Source organism: Alligator sinensis, unplaced genomic scaffold, assembly GCF_000455745.1.
Source record: "Alligator sinensis unplaced genomic scaffold, ASM45574v1 scaffold253_1, whole genome shotgun sequence".
NCBI classification, from domain to species: Eukaryota; Metazoa; Chordata; order Crocodylia; family Alligatoridae; genus Alligator; species Alligator sinensis.
In genome coordinates, this window is record NW_005842147.1 from 1,804,711 (window position 1) to 1,824,065 (window position 19,355).

The 19,355-nt window shown below is 42.0% G+C and overlaps 1 protein-coding gene across 12 annotated transcripts in view; it reads left to right on the forward strand.

Annotated features, from left to right (window-relative positions):
* The window catches only part of PHACTR1 (phosphatase and actin regulator 1), a 471,624-nt gene that overhangs the window by 407,055 nt on the left and 45,214 nt on the right, over positions 1–19,355 (forward strand). For all 12 annotated transcript variants that reach the window (XM_025206234.1, XM_025206235.1, XM_025206233.1 and 9 more), the window contains one exon: positions 2,156–2,312. In XM_025206234.1, the coding sequence (XP_025062019.1) occupies positions 2,156–2,312 (157 nt within the window). The remainder of the gene's footprint in view (positions 1–2,155; positions 2,313–19,355) is intronic.

A 19,355-nucleotide genomic window follows, 5' to 3' on the forward strand; every position in this document is an offset into this window, starting at 1 on the left:
ATGGGTAATTACTACAGTGTCTGTAATGCACCGTAAGTTCACAGCCTAGCTTACCCTGCAGTAAAGTGTTCAGACAGCCGTACCCTTAGGTAAACTCTTATTCAAGTCAGCGTGTATTTGCCTGAGAAAAGGCTTCAGGATTTAGCTCTGGGATTTTTGTCGAAGTAAGAATTGAATAAAAATGAGGAAGGACTTAGATTTTGGCTCTGAAATTATAGCTAATTATATACGGGGCTGAATAGCATGGCTATCTTGTCTGGCATGAATCATACATGTAGGAGAAGCATGTGCACTGAGATCACAATAATACAGGTACACAGTTCTGTTTGTGACCATGGGGCCAGTTCTATTTACTTGACTTCCTGCACTCATTAAGAATACAGATTTGACAAGGTGGGCTGCATTTAGCCTTTGTGTGCTGTGTTCATATTTGTTTTTAATTATTTAGTCCTGGAAGCACTGACTTCAAAAGCAGAAGCCTGATTTGTGGCTCTTTTCCAGTGTTATACCCAATGTGATCCCAGTGACACCTGTGGAGTTATTCCTGACTTACACCAACGTACTAAAGTTCAGAAAGAGATTACAAAAGCCTAAGCTATTACACAGAGGGTGTGTCTACATGAGATGCTTAGCCTAATAGCACTGCACAGTGGCGTGCCAGTCAAAAACCATGCTAATAGCCACTGCACACTGTGATTTAGCTATTGCGTAGTAAGCGTCACAAAATAACCATGCACTGGCGCTACTGAGCAGTAACTCTAGTTACTGTGTATTTAGTACTTCATTAGGCAAGTGCAGTAACTAAGGTGCATTAATGAATGTATAGATGCTCCCAGAGTGAAATTCCTGCTTACAATAGGGACCTGATTTGCCACTGCCCTGCACTTGGTGAAAATATTAATATCAGCACGGTGTACATAAAACACTGTTCCTTTATTGGGTATCATTTTGCTCCTTCACCTGTCCCAGGTAGTGCAAGGTTATGGAGAATCAGACCCACTAATAATAACATGAGTTAAATTTGAGACTTGCTAGTGCAGTTAGAAACCAGAAACACTTCTGCACTTTTCTGAATTTGCTACATGCTCCTCCCCAACACCCCCTGGCTCAGCGATTGGTGCCTCCTGGGTCTGGGGAGGGGCACTCAGGGTCTCCCCATGCCTGATCACTGAGCTGGGGGGACATTGGGGGGCCCCCAGCATGCTCCCCGGTGGACCCAGAAGTGGACCAGAAGTACTGACAAGAATCCTTCATGTTTAATAAATGTCATGTACCACTTCTCACCCTACAAGTTCATCCAGGGTTTCAGCTGCCCTGTGTTTCTTCTGTCCTAGAACCTGCAGGCAGTGATATTGACTATAATAGCCTTTTGCAAATGAATCATTTTTATTTTCAGTAGTTCAAAGTCTTTCAGAAAAAGATGATTTTAAAACAACTAATAACTGGCATGCATATTTACTTTACAGGTACAAAACAGAATCACCCTCTTTTCTCCTAGCAGAATCCAGCCCATGTTGTGCGTGAGACTTTCAAACTAAGAACATATATTGCATTTGTCCCAGGGCCAATTGTGTCTGTGTTTGTCCTGAAACAGAGAAGTTTCAGGGTTGACATGTACTCGCATCACTCTTCAAATCAGGGTTTAGCAGGCAGCTGAATGCATGGTGGCTTTGTGCTATAACGCAATCCCAGGAAATAATTCAATAACATTATCCCAGGAAAACCATTCAGACATACTTTCTGATGTCTTGGGACAAACTGTCAACACTTCTTATCCCACAGACCTTTGTAGGGTTTATCCTGGGGACAATGGATGTGGACATCTGAATGACCGCACTTTTTTCTGGGACAAAATTATTTCTTCTGGGACAAATGTGATGTCTCTTCATTGCCTCAATCTCAGGTACTCTTAGTTTGGCACAACCTATTCAAGATGACTTGGGAGGAGTTAAAGAGGCCAGACTTGAGTCTTATCTGTATCTTAACCTCTGTAGCCCATTGGCCCAAACAGTGACACCACTAAAACAGATGCACACTTATGTACCTGAAGGCCTAATTTATGTTTTTGTGCTCTTGTTTTCCTGATTATTTATCTTTATGCTAGTGTATAAGACAGTGACATCTCCTTTGTTAAAGTCTGTCTTTCCCTCCATAGGTTCTCTGGCAATGAAAGTCTGCAGGAAGGATTCCTTAGCAATCAAACTTAGTAACAGGCCCTCCAAAAGAGAACTGGAGGAGAAGAACATCCTCCCAATGCAGACTGATGAGGAAAGACTCGAACTGAGGCAGCAGATTGGAACAAAGCTAACAAGGTAAGAGGCAAACATTTTTCTAATATTTTCTGAGGAAAAAGAGGTGGAAGACAGTACAAGATACAGCTTCCATCTTTGCTCTATGAAGATTTGGGGTCAGTCTGTTTACAGTGTTGTATACATGAAAAGTCATCCCATAGTCTGAGGAAAGACTAAAGGCTCTAGATTTCACCTGTGCTTCTGTATAATTCCCCATACTTGGCTCTATTTCATTCTTATGGATTACCCACTACTGAAAAGAACAGTCTCAAGGCATTTTGCGGAGAGAGGGAGGGGCTGTACTGTCTTGCGAAATCATTGATACTGCAGAAGGACTGACATGTAACCCTTCTTCCTGAGTTACCTTTAAGCAGTTAAGTGTTTTCCTGATCAGGAACGTTTATTATATCTTTCACAACGTGGCTTTGGGGATTAGGTTGGGATGGAGTGTCTCACTTTGCAGACTCTTCCATGTCTGTGGCCTTTTTAATTCTCACTAGCTGGTCCACCTCTTACTGTGTTAGATTTGGGCTGCTGGTAAGAGGCAGTCACTGACAAGAATCCTTCATGTTTAATGAATCCAGTCTGCTTAATTCAGAATACTAGCACACCTGGCAAAAAGTGTAAGAAGCTCAAGTGTTCTCTCAGGCTGCCGTTATCTGTGCATTCTGTATTAAATCTAATGCTTTTATCTTATCAGCAATTGGCAAGGCTGATAAACATGTTAGCAGCACTCCAAGATAATAGTAAATCAGAATCCGAAATGGTGATGAGGAAGTAGGCTCTGATCAGTAAAATCTTTTATCGTCTTAGAATTTGCTACCACGTGTTTTATACAACGCACCTATTTATTATGCTTGATTCTAGTATTATGAATCACAGAGAGTAGAAACTCCCAAATTACCTTCCCTACATCATTCATTATTTTATATACATGTCTTCTCTTATTCATCTCCTTTCTGCAGAAAACAGGGTCTTCTCCATCTCTCTCTATGAGAGTTTTTTCAGGTCCCTAATCATTTTTATCCTTCTCTGAACCTTGTCTAATTCTCAATATCCTTTTGGAGATGAAGTGAACAATCCTGCATGTAGTACTCTAAATGAAGCGGCACCATTGATTTATCTAATGATGGTATCATTATGATTCCCCCACCCACTCCATAGTCATTGTAAAATGTGTTTTGACTGCAGTAGTCCATTAACTCAAGACTATCAATAAACTAGCTATATAGTTTGAAAAGAATGTCAACCCACTGTTTATTCCCCTATCCAGATGATTAATGTCTCAACCAGCACCTTTCCAGTTCGTTGTCCATAGGGAAGCAATATGTTTCTGTGGTTTGACTTGTATAACTCAAAAAACCAATGTTGGCAACAGCTGGAGCCTTCATAAAATCATAGTATAGCAGGGCTGGAAGGGGCACTCCCTTTTTCTCCAGTACACTCCCTTTGTTTTCTGTGCTCCTTCACAGTCTCAGATTTGATGCTTGAATCTTGTCTTCAGTAGCCAGGTTCCTAATACAAAACGCCACAAATGTTTCAAAACAATGTAGAAAGTCAAAGGTCTTACCAGTAACAGCTTAGAAATGTGACTTGTACTAAAATATGCCATATCAGAGTATGAGTCCAGCTAGGGAGATGGGTAGTTTATTGACATGGAAGGAAATTTCTTAAGTTTGATGTACAAAAAGGTACCACTTCCATGGCTTCAAAAATAATTCTCAAAATATTAAATTGATTTCCTGATTGGAATGATGGTTACATTTCATTTCTGCAGCCATCTTTTTCTATCACTCTGAAATTGGAACATAATACTGCAACTCTCAAGCAAAAGTAAAGGAATACAACATTTATACTCCTTAGGGAAGAGCAGAGATACAGAATATAAATTGCAGCTGGCAAATTTAATAACATTTCTGAAAAATGTGTACCACTCTGGCAGTGGTCCCTAAAGATTTAAAAATAACCAGCCAATTAAATCATATAAATTATTTGCAGAAGAATCATAAAATACAGAATAAAATGTTAAGCAAATAGTTACCCTTGACAGCAGTGGACTGGATCTCTTAATTTTCTCTAAATTCTTGTTTGGATACTGCAGCATTTACACACACTCTGCACAATATTTTAGTTAAGAAGAGCTCATTAGCTGCAGCATTTGGCAGGTCCAAATTTAAGTCCAAAAAGAGTAGTTTACTTTAAAAAGGAGCTTATGGTTAGACGTATTGAGAGACTGACCTCTGACATATTAAATGGGACCAAAATCATCCCTACTGTAATTCTACTGGCTTTATTGGAATTGAACTAGGAATGAATTTGGCTTTGAACCATTTGCTCATATCCTATTTAAGTATTGCTGGGAACCTTTAAATCTCAAATCATTCTCAGAAAATGGTTATGACTCTATTATTGCATTTGTCAACTGGTACCCAGGCACCAGAGCAAACTTAACCAATTAGCAGTTTCCCACTGGACTTGTGGAACCAATTCTGGCCTGGCTTATACCTCAGTAGCCTTAGAGCAGTAAGTAGGGATGCACAGAAAACAACCTATAGCAGAATTTGTCCCATTAGGCATACTCCTTGAATATTACCTTAGTCCAGTATAAAACTAGGACTTGTGTGGTCTATAATAATAATAATACTTAGTACATTTATAGTGAGTAAATACCACTATCACCATATTAAAAATCAGGAAACTAAGCCTCTGAACAGTAAAACCGCTTGCTAAAGATTGAAAAAAGGAACATGGCAAAGGCAAGAAGAGAATGTAGACATTTCAGTTACTGGATGGACCACATACTACTTCCCAGCTGTTCAGATGCAGTAGTGTCAATACATGATTAAAGGGAATCCTCCCTCTAGCCAACCCAGAATGAACTGTTTTGGGATGTGATACCTAGCAGTAAAACTTCATTAACAGTGAAATAAAATACAGTCCTTTAGTATGTAATCAAATTTGAGATTGGGGTAGGGGCCATATGCCAAATCTTCAATTGCCAAAAACATTATAGTCTATAATGGTGGACTATAGATAACGGTGGAACTACACTGGTTTACAACAGCTGAAGATCTGACATAGACAACATTTCTTTAATATGCACCTGGTTTTCAACACGTATGTTTGGAATCATCTTTATTTCTCATGCTCAGCTGTTCACAGACTTCTCGTCCTTTGTATTTTGTGTCTACTGACATCCATAGCTATGCAGGAAGGACCTTACAGCCTTCAGTTAACAAGTAATCTGCACCTCTGACCAGTCCTGATTTCTCAGAGTGCATCTTGCTGTAGATCTCAGGTTACTGCCATCACCCGGCTCAAGGTGGAATCAAGAGTCTCCTGTGCTCAGTCTGGGTGTCAGAGGGCAGCCTCCCTGGTAGTAATCATGATTATCTCATTAGGTCTGATTTAAGCTCAAATTCAGTAGTGCCATTTCCTCAGGGAGCAATGATGGTAGTAGAGACCAAACGGCCCACAGTGAGCCAAGTATTTTTTTTTATTTAGAACAAAAGAATCCAGAAAAAAAACTTGCTTTAAAAATAAGAAACCATACCATTCTCACTTTCTTCCCCAGAGGCTGGCTGTTCTTTGAAACCAGGAAGGCTCTCTATGTCTTTAGATTCCCTCAGCAAAGATGCTCCCAACCTGAGCCTGCCTGTCTCCCTAGACAATTGCTAACCTAACACATACCCCTTGAGTTGGGCTTTTAGACTCTCTAGTGGTCTTTTGAGCTCCGCGCTTTCAAAAAAAGGGTTGATACTTTATTAGAGACCAGACAGTGTTCTTGAAGTTAATGGATTTATCAGTTGTTGGTTTTTTTAAGTATGTAATGTGCTAGTGTCCTCACCCAGATCTTGTGTGTTGCTTTCCTGTTCGCTCTTCCTAGTACCCCCTCTTCACTGTTAAATCAATATATCCATACAGGAAAATCTAATAACCTAACACACAGTAATTTCCCTTCACTTACTAGGTCACATACAGCGTTCATAATATTCAGTGTTCTCAGCAGTCATAACTTTATTATAAAGCAGCACTGCAGCTGTCACAATATCCTCCTCCCCATATCAGAACAAAGTCACGTCATAACCATGGGCTACAAGTACATTGTGTGGAGTAAGCAAATGCTGCCCTCAGGAGCATGTTCCAGAGGAATGTCCCATTGTCCCCCTCTGGGCAAGCCTGTTGGAACAGCCACTTCTGGAGCATGGGATGTGCCCCTGCCACCCACATGCCATTGTCAGAGTTATGTCTGAGCATCACTGCGCTCAGTGCGTCCTTTGAAGCCTACCAGAGATGGAACTGGGGAGCCATGATTCCCTCCTAGCTCCAGCCACAGACTTAGGAATTAAAAATCAGCAGCTAATCAGATGGCCAACAAGAGAGTTTCTTTCTAATATGCACACATAAGCTTGTCATATACCTGCTGTCCTCTTCTATTTGAGGAAGAGGCAACTAGATAATCTGTTGATTTATAAATAAGCCGTTGTATATGCTTTGCCCCATGGTCAAAAACATACAGGCCACATATAGCAGAATGTTCTGCATTAGATTTTGTTCTCTAGCTCTAGATGTATTCCCTCTATAACACATTACAGAACACTGGAAAATCTGATTTGAGACAATACAGACCATATATTGTCCATATCAAAAGACAAATGACATGATGTCTGAAAACAGATTGAGGCAAAAATGTGTATATATATACACACACGTGTACGTGTGTATTATGCTACATATGTGTATGTAGCATAATAAAATCTCAGATGATTCAAAAAATCACTGGCTTATTTCTGATTTAGCTATGTGATGCTAAAAGACAAATCTCTATTGAATGGCAGACTTGACAGATGGTCATTGTCACCTATTGTTTTGGAGAGGAAGTTAATCGTCTGTGCCCACTCATCCTGTATAAGTTGTGTCTACCGCAACTGGACTGAAAACATTGTCTAGAAACCAAGGAATTGGGAGATCAATAGATTTTAGTGAATATCTATGAAATAAAAGCTCACCACATAATCTTGAAACATCATATGTCCACAGTGGGAGTTTCTGAGTTGTTCAAATCAAGTCCTGTTTCCTGTGTATTTCTATGTACATGTGTATGAAAAGGAGGGAGAGTGCTCACACCTAGGACAAAGGGTGAGCTGGTGGGAAAAAGGAAGATAGAATAAAATGGAGAGAGTAGGAGGGGGAACTTGACAAATTGGGGAAAGACAAAGAGAAGTTATGGCATCAGTTCAGGTATGATTTGACCAGAAATATCACAGAAATGTCATCAATATTAAAGCCCAGTAAATCTGGAACATTTGCATAACAGCCAGGGCCCTGGATGTTTGGATAGTCAAATAACTTTCAGATAAGTTTGACATATCTGCAAAACAGGATTTTGCTTCTCTCTGAATATATAAGGCAATAAAAGGCAACTAGGTTATTATGTAAGTCAGATGCATTTTTCAGCTTGACAGACCTGATAGAGAGAGATGTGATTGGAGGAGATTAGCATCATCACATTGACAGAGATAGGTCCTTGGTTGTGTTAGTAAGAGTTCTGTCAAAAAAATTAATTTTTTATATAAAATGTTAACAAATATTTGAGTATGGTTACACCATGGCATCATTTATGCTTGCAAAATAGACTAGCCATTGTTGAAGTCACCATGCAGTGAATAGAGTGCTGGCACTTTCAGCACCACTGTGCCCCCTGTACTCCATACCGTGCTGCTGACAGATGGAACAGGGCCTGTATCTGCCACTTCCCTTTGCAGGACAGCACAACAGATCTACGACCAGGTCAAAAAATCCTTGGATGCAGGTGTCGCGGTGGATGTAGTCTTTCTGGACTTTGGGAAGGCCTTTCGACACTGTCTCTCACCCCATCCTCATTAAAAAATTAAGCAACTGTGGTGTCAACGCCTACATTGTCAGATGGGTCACAAATTGGCTGAAGGGCCACATCCAGAGAGTGGTGGTGGACAGGTCATTTTCAACCTGGACGGATGTGGGCAGCGGGGTTCCCCAGGGCTCGGTCCTCGGGCCCTCACTGTTCAACATCTTCATCAGCAACTTGGACGAGGGGGTGAAAAGTACCTTGTTCAAGTTCACGGATGACACTAAAATACGGGGAGAAGTGAGCACGCTAGACGAGAGGGACAGGCTACAACTAGATCTGGGCAGGTTACAGAGGTGGGCAGATGAGAACAGGATGGGTTTCAATACAGACAAGTGCAAGGTATTGCACCTGGGGAGGAAGAGCCAGCAGCATACCTACAGGCTGGGGAACACCCTACTTGTCAGCACAGAGGCAGAAAAGGATTTTGGAGTCACTAGCGATTCCAAGATGAACATGGGCCGCCAATGTGGAGACGCGGTCAGGAAGGCCAACTGCACCTTGTCATGCATCCACAGATGCATCACGAGCAGGTCCAGGGAGGTGGTCCTCCCCTTCTATGCAACATTGGTCAGACCACCGTTGGAGTACTGCATCCAGTTCTGGGCACCGCACTTCAGGAGGGATGTGGATAGCATCGAGAGGGTCCAGAGGAGGGCCACCCGCATGATCAGGGGGCAGCAGGGTAGGCCCTACGAGGAGAGGCTGCGGGACCTGAACCTGTTCAGCCTCCACAAAAGAAGGCGGAGAGGGGATCTGGTGGCCACCTATAAACTTGCCCAGGGAGACCAACAGCCAATGGGAGAGTCCCTGTTCCCCCAAACACTACCGGGAGTAACAAGGAATAACGGCCATAAGTTGACTGAGAGTAGGTTCAGACTAGACATCAGGAGGCGCTACTTCACAGTCAGGGTGGCTAGGAGCTGGAACCAACTTCCAAGGGAAGTGGTGCTCGCTTCTACCCTGGGGGTCTTCAAAAGGAGGCTAGATAATCACCTAGCTGGAGTTGTTTGACCCCAGCATCCTTTCCTGCCCATGGCAGGGGGTCAAACTTGATGACCTGCTTAGGTCCCTTCCGACCCTACCAACTATGAAACTACCTGTGCCCACACTGCTCTCTGTTGCCTCCCAATTGCTGTTTCTCACATCAGCTGCTCTAAATCTGAATTTGGGCACTAAGTCACATGTGGCCATGTTGAAGAAATGCTAAATCTCACTCTGAGTCACCACTGTGACAGCACACACATTATTCAGTGACACAGTAATTGTAGTTACACTGCACTGCCTGCCTTTACCAACAAGCCAGGGATTGTTCAATGTTTTGAAATGCACAAAGGTTCTTTAAAAGGCCTGAGGGAAGCAAAGAGTGTAAAGGCATCATTTTTATTTATTAAAAAATGTTGCTGTGAGAAGAGGTAGCTTTTTTAAAGTGATTTATTATTTAAATGGCATTACAGTCCCCCTGAGACTGAGGCTTTGTTCAAGCACAGACTGGCTGCAAGATGGCCCCTGACAGTCATAACTGAGTGACTATTCTGTACCTATTTCTCATGAGTATTTTTATTCTCTCTCCATCCTAGAATCATTTAGGACAGGGCTGTCCAGTATATGAGCAACTAGGGGCCAGTGGTGTAACAAACAGAGTTGGTAGCCAGAACAATCCTTGGGGGGGCGGGGGGGAGGAGGGGAATAGGCTTCAAGAGCAGGGAGGGCACCCAGTTCCAAGAGCAGGGTGTGGCGGGGAAGGGAGAGGGATAGGCACTGCTGACTAACCCATGCCAAGTCCCCCACTGACCAGTCCCCCACTGAGCTACTGCTGCTGCCACCGCCTGCTCTGCCTTCCTCAGCTGTTGCTGTTAAAGCAGAAGTAGCCAGGGACTGTCGGCATGGGTATACTGCCACCATGAGAATTTTGCGAGAGTTGGGGCATTATTCCAGTACCCCTCCTAACTCACCCATCCCTAGTTATGCTACTGTTAAGGGCTTCAGGCCTCTGGCCACCTGCTTCTTAGCCATATGCTGCTTGGGCAGCATGCCACACCATACTATGCGCCCATGCCCTGGTGCTCTGCACTGTGCCACATGCCCTCTCCCCTTCCCACCCCTCCCCACTGCACCATGCTGTGCTGCTCTGCACTGCATGGTCTTCCCCCAACCCCAACCCAGTTAGCTGCCCCACCCTGCCTTACCCCCAGGCACAGAGACACAAAGTGGAAGCTGGAGGAGGGATGGAAAGCCAGAGGAGACTCCAAAGGCAATAGTAGGAAAGCAATGGGGGCAGGGGTGACTGGTGCCTCCTGAGTCTGGGGGGGCACAATTTGTGGGCGGGCCAAAAGCCCCATATCCACTCCTATACTTCTGTGCCGTGGGTTAGTGCCCCCCCCCAACAGCAAAAAAAACCCTGTCCTGTCCTGAGTGATGCTGAATCGGGGGTTGATCTCAGGGGGCGGGGGAGAAATGCCCCCTGTGCCCCCACTACTAGTCGCCTGTGAATGAGGGAGAGGCATCCAGGCCTGGGGATTTCAGATTAACCCCTCAGGAGCTGGACATGGCCTGTAAGCCACCAATTGGATAATCCTGGTTCAGGAACAAATGGACAGACAGTAAAATTAGGCTTTACTCAAAGTTATCTTCTAATTCTTTGGTCTGCAGTTGTAACTTTTATCATTAGCTCTTATTAACAGAAGGAAAGAGAGCCCAAAGCAACAGCTCCTTCACAGCCGCAACAGTGTTGGAGACTGTCTCTTCGCATGTTGAGCTGTGTAGATATGTCACACAGAAAATAAGATTGTGGCAACAAGCTGACGCAAATCCTGGCTTAGAAGGGGAGAAGGCAGGGGTCCAGCAGAAGGAGATATTTGAATGTTGTGTGGCAAAAATAAACTGGGCTGTGTTTTAATGATGATAGTGTCTAAGTTGAACGGCATTCTTTTTTCCTAGTTCAATTGAATGAAGAAAGCCCTATGTTTCAGAGGACCCCCAGGGCTATTTATGTAAATTGCCCCTGTCCTTCCAGAGGGGGTGGTAAGAGAGAGCCCTGAAGATTGCAAATTGCAGTTGAGCAATCAGTCTTGTCCCACTGAAAGAGACAGCCCTGTAGTTAAAATGCTGAGCTATGGAGAAATCTGCATTAAGTTCCTGCATCTTCCACAGACTGTGTGAGACCTTGAGCAATGCACTCAGGACCAGACTTTTTAAAAAAGAATAAAGAAGACAGTATGCAGCAAATGGTGTTTCTTAAGTACCTACCTCCACAGGAAGTACTAGAATTGTGAAAACAGGGGGGCAGATGATGTGGTTCATCACAAGTGAAACAACACATATTTTTCTCCAGTTAAAAATAAACTACTGTGGTAGCTTTACTAATCTTCCAGAGGCTTAGGGCTGTATTGCAGCAAAAACAACTATAACTTTATTGGAATGAGTTAAAAAAAGTCTGCAGGGCTTGTTTTAACTCATTCCAATAAAGTTATATTTGTTTCTGTAATGAAGCACGTATTTCACAAATTAGGTGCTTCATTACCATAGTAGAATTGCAGAACAAAGAATAGCTTGATTGGTGGAACTTCAAGACCATTAAAAAAAGAGAGGGTCATTAACACCTGTGGCATGAAGAGTTTAGAAAGGATCAAGTAGATTATCATGAGCCATCTAGTCAATTGACTCCCTCAGCACTGCCTGACTAGAAACGCTGCTGCCACTGCCAAGCAGTTGGTTTTAAACTTTGGGTGAAAGGTAAGGTGAAACTGTACCAGTACCTCCCCGCTGGATCTGCCCCTGCCTACTCCAGTCCAATGGATGTTGTGCCCTGTATGTGAGAGAAGAATTGTGCCTCGATGTAGTAGATACATACAAATTGACTGCGTTCTGCCCAAAAGCAAATAGTTACCATTGGATCTCCAGCTTCTAAATTTGCCAAAATTATTTATTTTTGTTATTTTGAATGAAGAGAGGTGTCTGCTGATGCTCTTACCTGAATTATAGACAGATGCAAATTTAAAGTAGACAGAAATCTCCCAGGAAGTATCCATCTGGTCACTCGGTAAATGGAAAGTGATTCACTTTACATTACTTTAAAGATCTGTATTTCAGATAGAGGTGCTATTAATCAGTGAACATCTCTATTATTCCTGTAACCACCCAGACCCCTGCTATCTGCTGTCACTCTACATATCCATTCTGGTGTGTGTTTCTCCAGTTCTTTCCCCATGGAATCCAAATCAATTTATGTAACTGGACTGCAAATTCCACGATCCCCTCATCCCCACCCTATGATCCTCCATATTTGCCCAAATTAATCTCTAGATCAGATTGTTAACACAAGAAAGAATAATGAGTTTTGGCTTTACTTCCTTCTTTAAATTCAGTGGAATGTAGTAGCTTTCATTTCCTAGCTTAAATTGTTACATGGCTTTGGTGTATTTGCTGAACAGCTACATTTTGGTGTTGGGTTAAATAATTCTTATATATAAAAAATCATGTGTGTATAAATTAATAATTCTTATAAAATATATAATTATATATATAATTCTTATATATATAAGACTCTATATAGTCTTATATAGTAGACTATATATAAGAAATAATTAATATATATACCTCTTTATATTTTATACCTCTATATATATACACACACATTTTTATTATAATATCTATATAATGTATGATTGAAGTAGAAATTATAAAACAACATATGTCAATAATAAAAATAGAATTTATATAACTCCAAAAATAGGATAACCACATAGAATCCAGACAGTTTTCTATTTTGGCTAAAAAAAGGACATATTTTAATTTTAAAAATTGTGAAATAGTTGGCAGCTAAAACAAGGAAAGCTGTTTAAAACGTTAATGTACAAACTCTAAAAGAAGAAAATAGCTTGTTTTTTCTTTTGCTACTTAATGCTCCACTTGGAACCAGCTCATACATTTCCACCTTGATAAATCTGATCATCAATCTTAACAGTTTGAGTCTGCTGATTGTAGGGAGTTAATCACAAGAATAACAGTTGTTCAGGTTGGATGACCTTATAAATTCTGTAAAGGAAACAAATCAGATAGCAGCCCAAATAGTTAAAGGAAGCAGACTGATAGGAATACATTTCATTTTATCAGTTATTGATTGTAAAATGGAGAAATTGCTTCTTGGGCGAGGCATTTAACCTCCCTTTGTCACCACAGATTCCCTTTTTGTTCACTGTAGTCTGGCCTATTTGACAATTGATGAACAGTAGATTAAGATAGAAGACTCCCATAAAGCAGTCAGACATGAGGCCGATTTACATTCTACCTCAAGCCACCTTTTGAATGTACCTGGGCATATTTATAGGCATAGCCATGAACAATGCTTGCTTCTGGTGGCTGGGGGGGCATGGCGATGGTGGGAGCATGGTGGCGGTAAGTGGGAGCTCCTGCAGATGCTGCCGGCACTGTTGGTGGTGGGGATAGTGGGTGGCGAGCGCCGACCAGGGGTTGGCGACCACCTACAGCCGGTAGTGGCCAGCAGGGATCACTGACCACCTGCAGACACCACCAGCAGTGTCAGCACCCGGGTGGTGAGTGGCGACTGCCCACAGGCACTGCCAACAGTGTTGGCGGTGCCTTTTTGTAGGGGGTGCATGTGCACCCACATGCACCCCCTATGCATCGCCCTTAGGCATAGCTGCTACATTGGTAAAAGCAAGTTGCTTTGCTACACACACAACAATCTGGTTTTTGTGCACAACTGTCAGTGTTTGCAGATCAGCGTGATAATTTCAAATGTGGATTGCTATATGTAAATATTTAAAGATCACTTGGGCCTTTACATTACATATTTAACAGAATTAAATGTCTTTGGGAGAACTGCATCGGTTTCAAGAAAACTGCTCTCTATGTTAAAAAGTTATAAAAGGTTTGGAATATTGCATATTCTTTCTGAAAGACACAAGCTGCCATGGGAGTCACTCTGAGGTAAATAAAAATGTGTTTCAATTGCATACACACAGAATAATCAAAACTATTCATTTTCTAGGAATACATAGCTAAGGGGCATGCTAGCATCTCAGTATACTGGAACATGTGTGAACAGCTCAAAACATGTGTAGAGATTAAAATATGCCCCTTAAGCTAAAGATCTTGATTTGGGAAATGATAAATCATATTAATAAAGTTAATTAATAGAAACATGCTATAGCATGTGGTGAAAAGAATAAGCATTAGACCACATCTAAAGATATGGAAAAACAATCAAATTAAAGTGAGCTAACAAGGGACAGGTGCTTAGCAAGCTGGCACATGGGTTGCATACAGACATTAATTTCAACTGAAAGAAATTTCTTCCAGTAGAAAAATAAGCTGGGAGCTGGACTACACAGATGCTCCTCCAGCCCCATGGCTAGAGAGCTTCACAGACAAGCTTTTGACAGTGGAGCAGGCATTCTGGCATGTACTTGACAGGGGGGAGGGCATTCTCCCATGGTGGGAACCCTCTTGGTTCTCTCACCCTGTCTCCTGCTGAGGAGAATAGCCCCTCTCCTTGCACTGCTCTGGAGGAGGTGGGGAATGGGGTGCTCAGCCACTGCAGCAAGAGTCCAGGAGCCACTGTAGCAGGACCATGGCAACCTGACTCTTTGGTGCTGCTGCTGGCTGACCCAGAGCAGTGTGGGGCAAGGTGTGGGTCTTTTGCTGCATTGGCAAGGCTCCCAAGTCTGGCTGGCCTTGACCAGCAGTCTGCCTCACTCCACACATCTCCAAATCAGCTAGGGAGCTGGGCTGGGGGAGGCCTCCACATGCCCAGTTCTCAGCCCCTCCGGCTTCCCCGTGTGCCCCCATCAATCAACTGAGTGGCAGAGGTGGTAATTTAAAAACTGCAGGGGTTGGGTATATGGGCTTATGATGGCTTTCATCAACTCAGCTCCCTGAACCTGCCATCTTCCCTTTGCCACCCCACCACCCAGCTGAGCAGTAGTTCAACAATTTAAAAGCTGGGAGCAGAGCTCTGAAGAAGTCTCCCCAAGCCAGCTCCCAGCTTTCCTTTGCAATGAGGTGGCAATTTAAAAGCCAGCAAGTGGGAGCAAGACTTGGATCCCTGAACCCCAATCTCAGCCACTGTCTTGTAAATCACTTCCCTGTCCACATGACTGGGCAGCGAGACAGGAGACAAAAGCCAGGTCAAAAAGACTTTCCCAGAGCCTCACTCCAGCCATTGGCTTTTAAATTCCTTGTGGAATTTCTGAGTTCTTTCCAACAGAAGAATTGTTCCATTATTTACCTCTAGTTAAAAAATGAGTGAAAACTAAAAGCTGGCATTTTCCAAAGGATGCCCTGGATCTGAAAAATGTTGAAAATCTCTGGTCTGTATATTGGTTTCTTCCAAAAGAACAACAGTTCTCCCAGTTGAAACTGGATGTCTGTACCTAGCCACAGGAACTGCTCATGAATCCATGATTACCCTGGAAATTAGGCTCCGTAAACTTGAGTTTGTCCTTATGTTAAGTGCACTTTAATACCTGCTGCAACAATTGGCCTTATAATGGAGACTTTTAATATACCACATTAGTAGGAAATGATGTGATGAATTATAAACCTTAGGAGTAAGCATTCAGGATGTTATGTTTCCTCCAAGAGCAGGTACTTTTGTATTAGGATCGGCTCAATGATCCAAAAAAGACCCATATTCTTTAATCTGCCAGCCAGATCTTCAACATTTCCTTTTCTCTCTCTAATGCAGCTAGATACTTTCTGCTTGTGTCTCCCTGTTTATGGCTATGTTGATTAAATATCAGCTCCACAAGGAGGAGATCCTAGTCTGATATGGCATGGTTAGGGACTGGAGGGTGGTAGTGCACTGTTGTTTTAAGTAATTATCCTGTATACTTTCTTAATTAAGGTGTTGGTGATCATAATATGTGGAGAGATTCTGGATTTTCTTGCCCATTGGGCCTGCAAAGGGCAGGGTGTTAGCAGAGTTAGGTATTGTTCATCAATGATTTCTCCATCTTTTGAAGGTGTCGCATTAACTGGCTCCAGGGGTAGTCCTATTCAGCTTCCCGGGCCGAGGAAATTAGGTGGCTGTCAGAGCCTTGGGATAAATAGGCTGTGTATTAGAGGTATAATAGTCAAAGGGTTAACTCAAAAGCAGAAAGGGATTCTCTATTAGAAAAGGGTTTTTTTTAATCTAATAATTCAAATTGTATCAGCATTTTTACACTGTTTAGTTTGTTTAAATGAGGGCTGTATTACATCATTTAATGTCACATGCAGACATCATTTTCTCTGCACCAATGAAAGGTTCTGGCCAGATCGCAATAAGCCATGGGAGCCACTACAGAATTCTTTTCCCTTTCTCCTGTCTCTTCCTTCCCACTTATTTGTAATTTTGAATGTGTCTATGGGACTCAGTCATGGACCTGATCCAGCATGCCATTATGTTAGGTGCTGTACAAACACAGAGCAATAAGCTGTTCCCATCTTATAGAATTTCCAGTCTAAGTATAAGAGATGGCAGATGGATACAGAAAGTCAGAGAAAGAGAGCAAAAGAAACCAGTGAGGCTGTATTGATCAGGCGACATTATCTCGTGTTGTGTCAGCCCTGGATCTTCCACTTTGCTTTCCTTGTGCATTGTCCTTTCTTCCCATCTTTGCCCATTGTTATTGGCATTAAATATTAAAACGTCCAATGATAATACTAAAATATACTGTGGGAAAACCTGGTGGTGGTGTTACTAATACATGGAAATACATATTTCATGAATGATTTTTTTTTAGCCCAGCAGTATATAGGTCTTAGTACTGTACTTTTTATTAAGAAAAAATATTTTAAGAAACTAATCATATCATTATAACATAGGCCCTGAAAATAACTTGAGTATTAGCCGCCAGCCAAAAATGCCATCCCTGTGTTTAGTGTGATTGGTTGTTTGCTGGGCTTTTGTGGACATGCTGTCTCACTCTCTCTTTCTTCCCACTTCGCCCCTTCTCTCTCTCTCTCTCTCTCTCTCTCTGTCACAACCCTTAGCACTCAAATGGCTAAATAATGTTCCAGTTAAATACTCCAGACTTTGTTACCAAACAAATCCAGAAGGTCTAAGAAGAGAAGTTTGTGTGTGTCACACGTTCTGCTTGCTTATATTCTGATATAAATAAAACTAACTCCTGCCTTGTATTGCGGCAAAGTCAATCTATGCCTATGCCCGGGGGCAGATCCAGGGAAGGTGCAGTGGTACATATGCCCTCCCCTTGGATTCTTGCTCCACCCAAACTTTAAAAGCAACTGCCTGAGAGGGACAGCAACATTTCTATTTAGGCACTGCTGACAGAGTCAACTGACTTTATGGCTCATTGTTATCTCCCTGATTCCTGCTAATCTCTGTCTACTCCATAGGTGTTAATGGCCTTTAATGAACCTTTTTAATGTTCTTGGTGTTCCACTATTCAAATTATCCTTTCTTCTGCAATTTAGCTCTGTTAGCCATTTGTTAGCCATTTAGCCCTCTGTTAGCCAAAACCTTAACTCAGGTGTTAAAACCTTAACTCAGGTGTTATAATATTAACTTGGGTATAAAAATGGCTGACAGTGAAATATTGGGGGCATTGTCAAGATGTACAAAAAGGATAGCTTTTGTGTTATAAATCCAAATAAGAGACATATGCTTAATTATAATGACTATGGGACTAATGACACACTATCTTTTGACTATTTTGACTATTTTTTGCCAGTTTGTTGGGCTTTTTAAATTTATATATAATCTAGCAAATTGAGGCACATTCCAATAGTTATATTTGTTTTTGCTTTGATCTTAACTTAAATAATATAGTGCTAGTCCCCTAGCATACTAGTATAGTTTCTAGTTTCTCCTTAACTGAAGAAAAATGTGTGGTGTATGATATGTGATAATGTGCCACATCATCTGCACCCCCTTTTTCAAAATCCTAGATCCAACCATGCCTGTGATCTTTGTGTGCTGAGATGAGGAAGGGGCAGGGCTTTTTTTATTTTTTATTCCTTTGATGAATGGTGGTGCTTGTAAAGTTTCAAACCTTGCAATAATGGATAATGTCAAGCATAAAAGTAGTACTACCATCCATCTCTGCCAGCCCTCTTTAACACCGACCTCCTGCTAGGTCTGCCATGGGCTTCAACTGTCAGTTGTATGGTGTACTTTTGGTGCTGTGGTCATTTTGTTTGCTACCTCCCCCAGGCCACTGTGCAGCCAGGTCCCTGGAACTGAGCAACTAGTGGAACCCCTCTGTGCCACACAGAGCTATCCACACAGCAGACATTAGAACACTGCCTTGTGGCAGGAGAATCAAATTGCAGGGATTGATATTTCATTTCTGGCAACTCTGTGCATGCCGGTCAGATTACCATGCCAGAAGAATCATAGTAGAAAATGTAGAACTCCCCTAAGTAACATGAAATGGTTGGCAACAGCAAACACATGCACTAGCTCTTGCATACAGAACAATTTGTAGTAACAACTCAATTCAAACTCTGAGTATCAGCCAAATAAGCTGTTTACTCTAATGAAAAGCTCAAAAGATAGTTATTTACTCAGTGCATCATTCTTTTAGAGAGCAAACAAAAAAAAATTTGCAATTTTTACTAGCATTGCCATTTCAAATGTCCTACTTGGGAGCATAATTTGCTAGCAGAGTCCCAGTGAGCTGCAAGGGGTGAAATGTCCTGCAGTATCAAGAGATAATGACTCTTTTTACTAGTTCAGCCAGGAGCTGGGCTTGTTCTCTTTGTTCCTTCTCCCCTTCTTGCTTAACATCAATTCTTATTAGGAAGTATTCCTTATGAAAAGATTAGCAGTCCCCCGGCAGTGATTGCACTTGGATTGAGATAATAAAGCAGGCTTTTATTTTGGTAGTTTTTCATGTCTTTACCACATAGCCTGAATGCAGTTGGCAAAGATGGAGGGGAGAGGGTGCCAGGAGGTTGTACATGTATGAGGTGTAGGCTACTGAAGTACCATTGATAGAAAAAATGTCAATGGACATTAGACTGAGCTCAAGAAAATTCAAGGAAAATATAGAGAGCTAATGGAAGGGAAAATTCTGTTTAAAACACTGCCTATTCAATGTGTGATGTTTTATATCTCCCTCTGCAAAGTGCTTTTTGTGTGCTTGTTTTGCTTTTAATAAATTAACGGGGTTTTTCTGGATATAGGACCTTTTTTATTTGGTAAT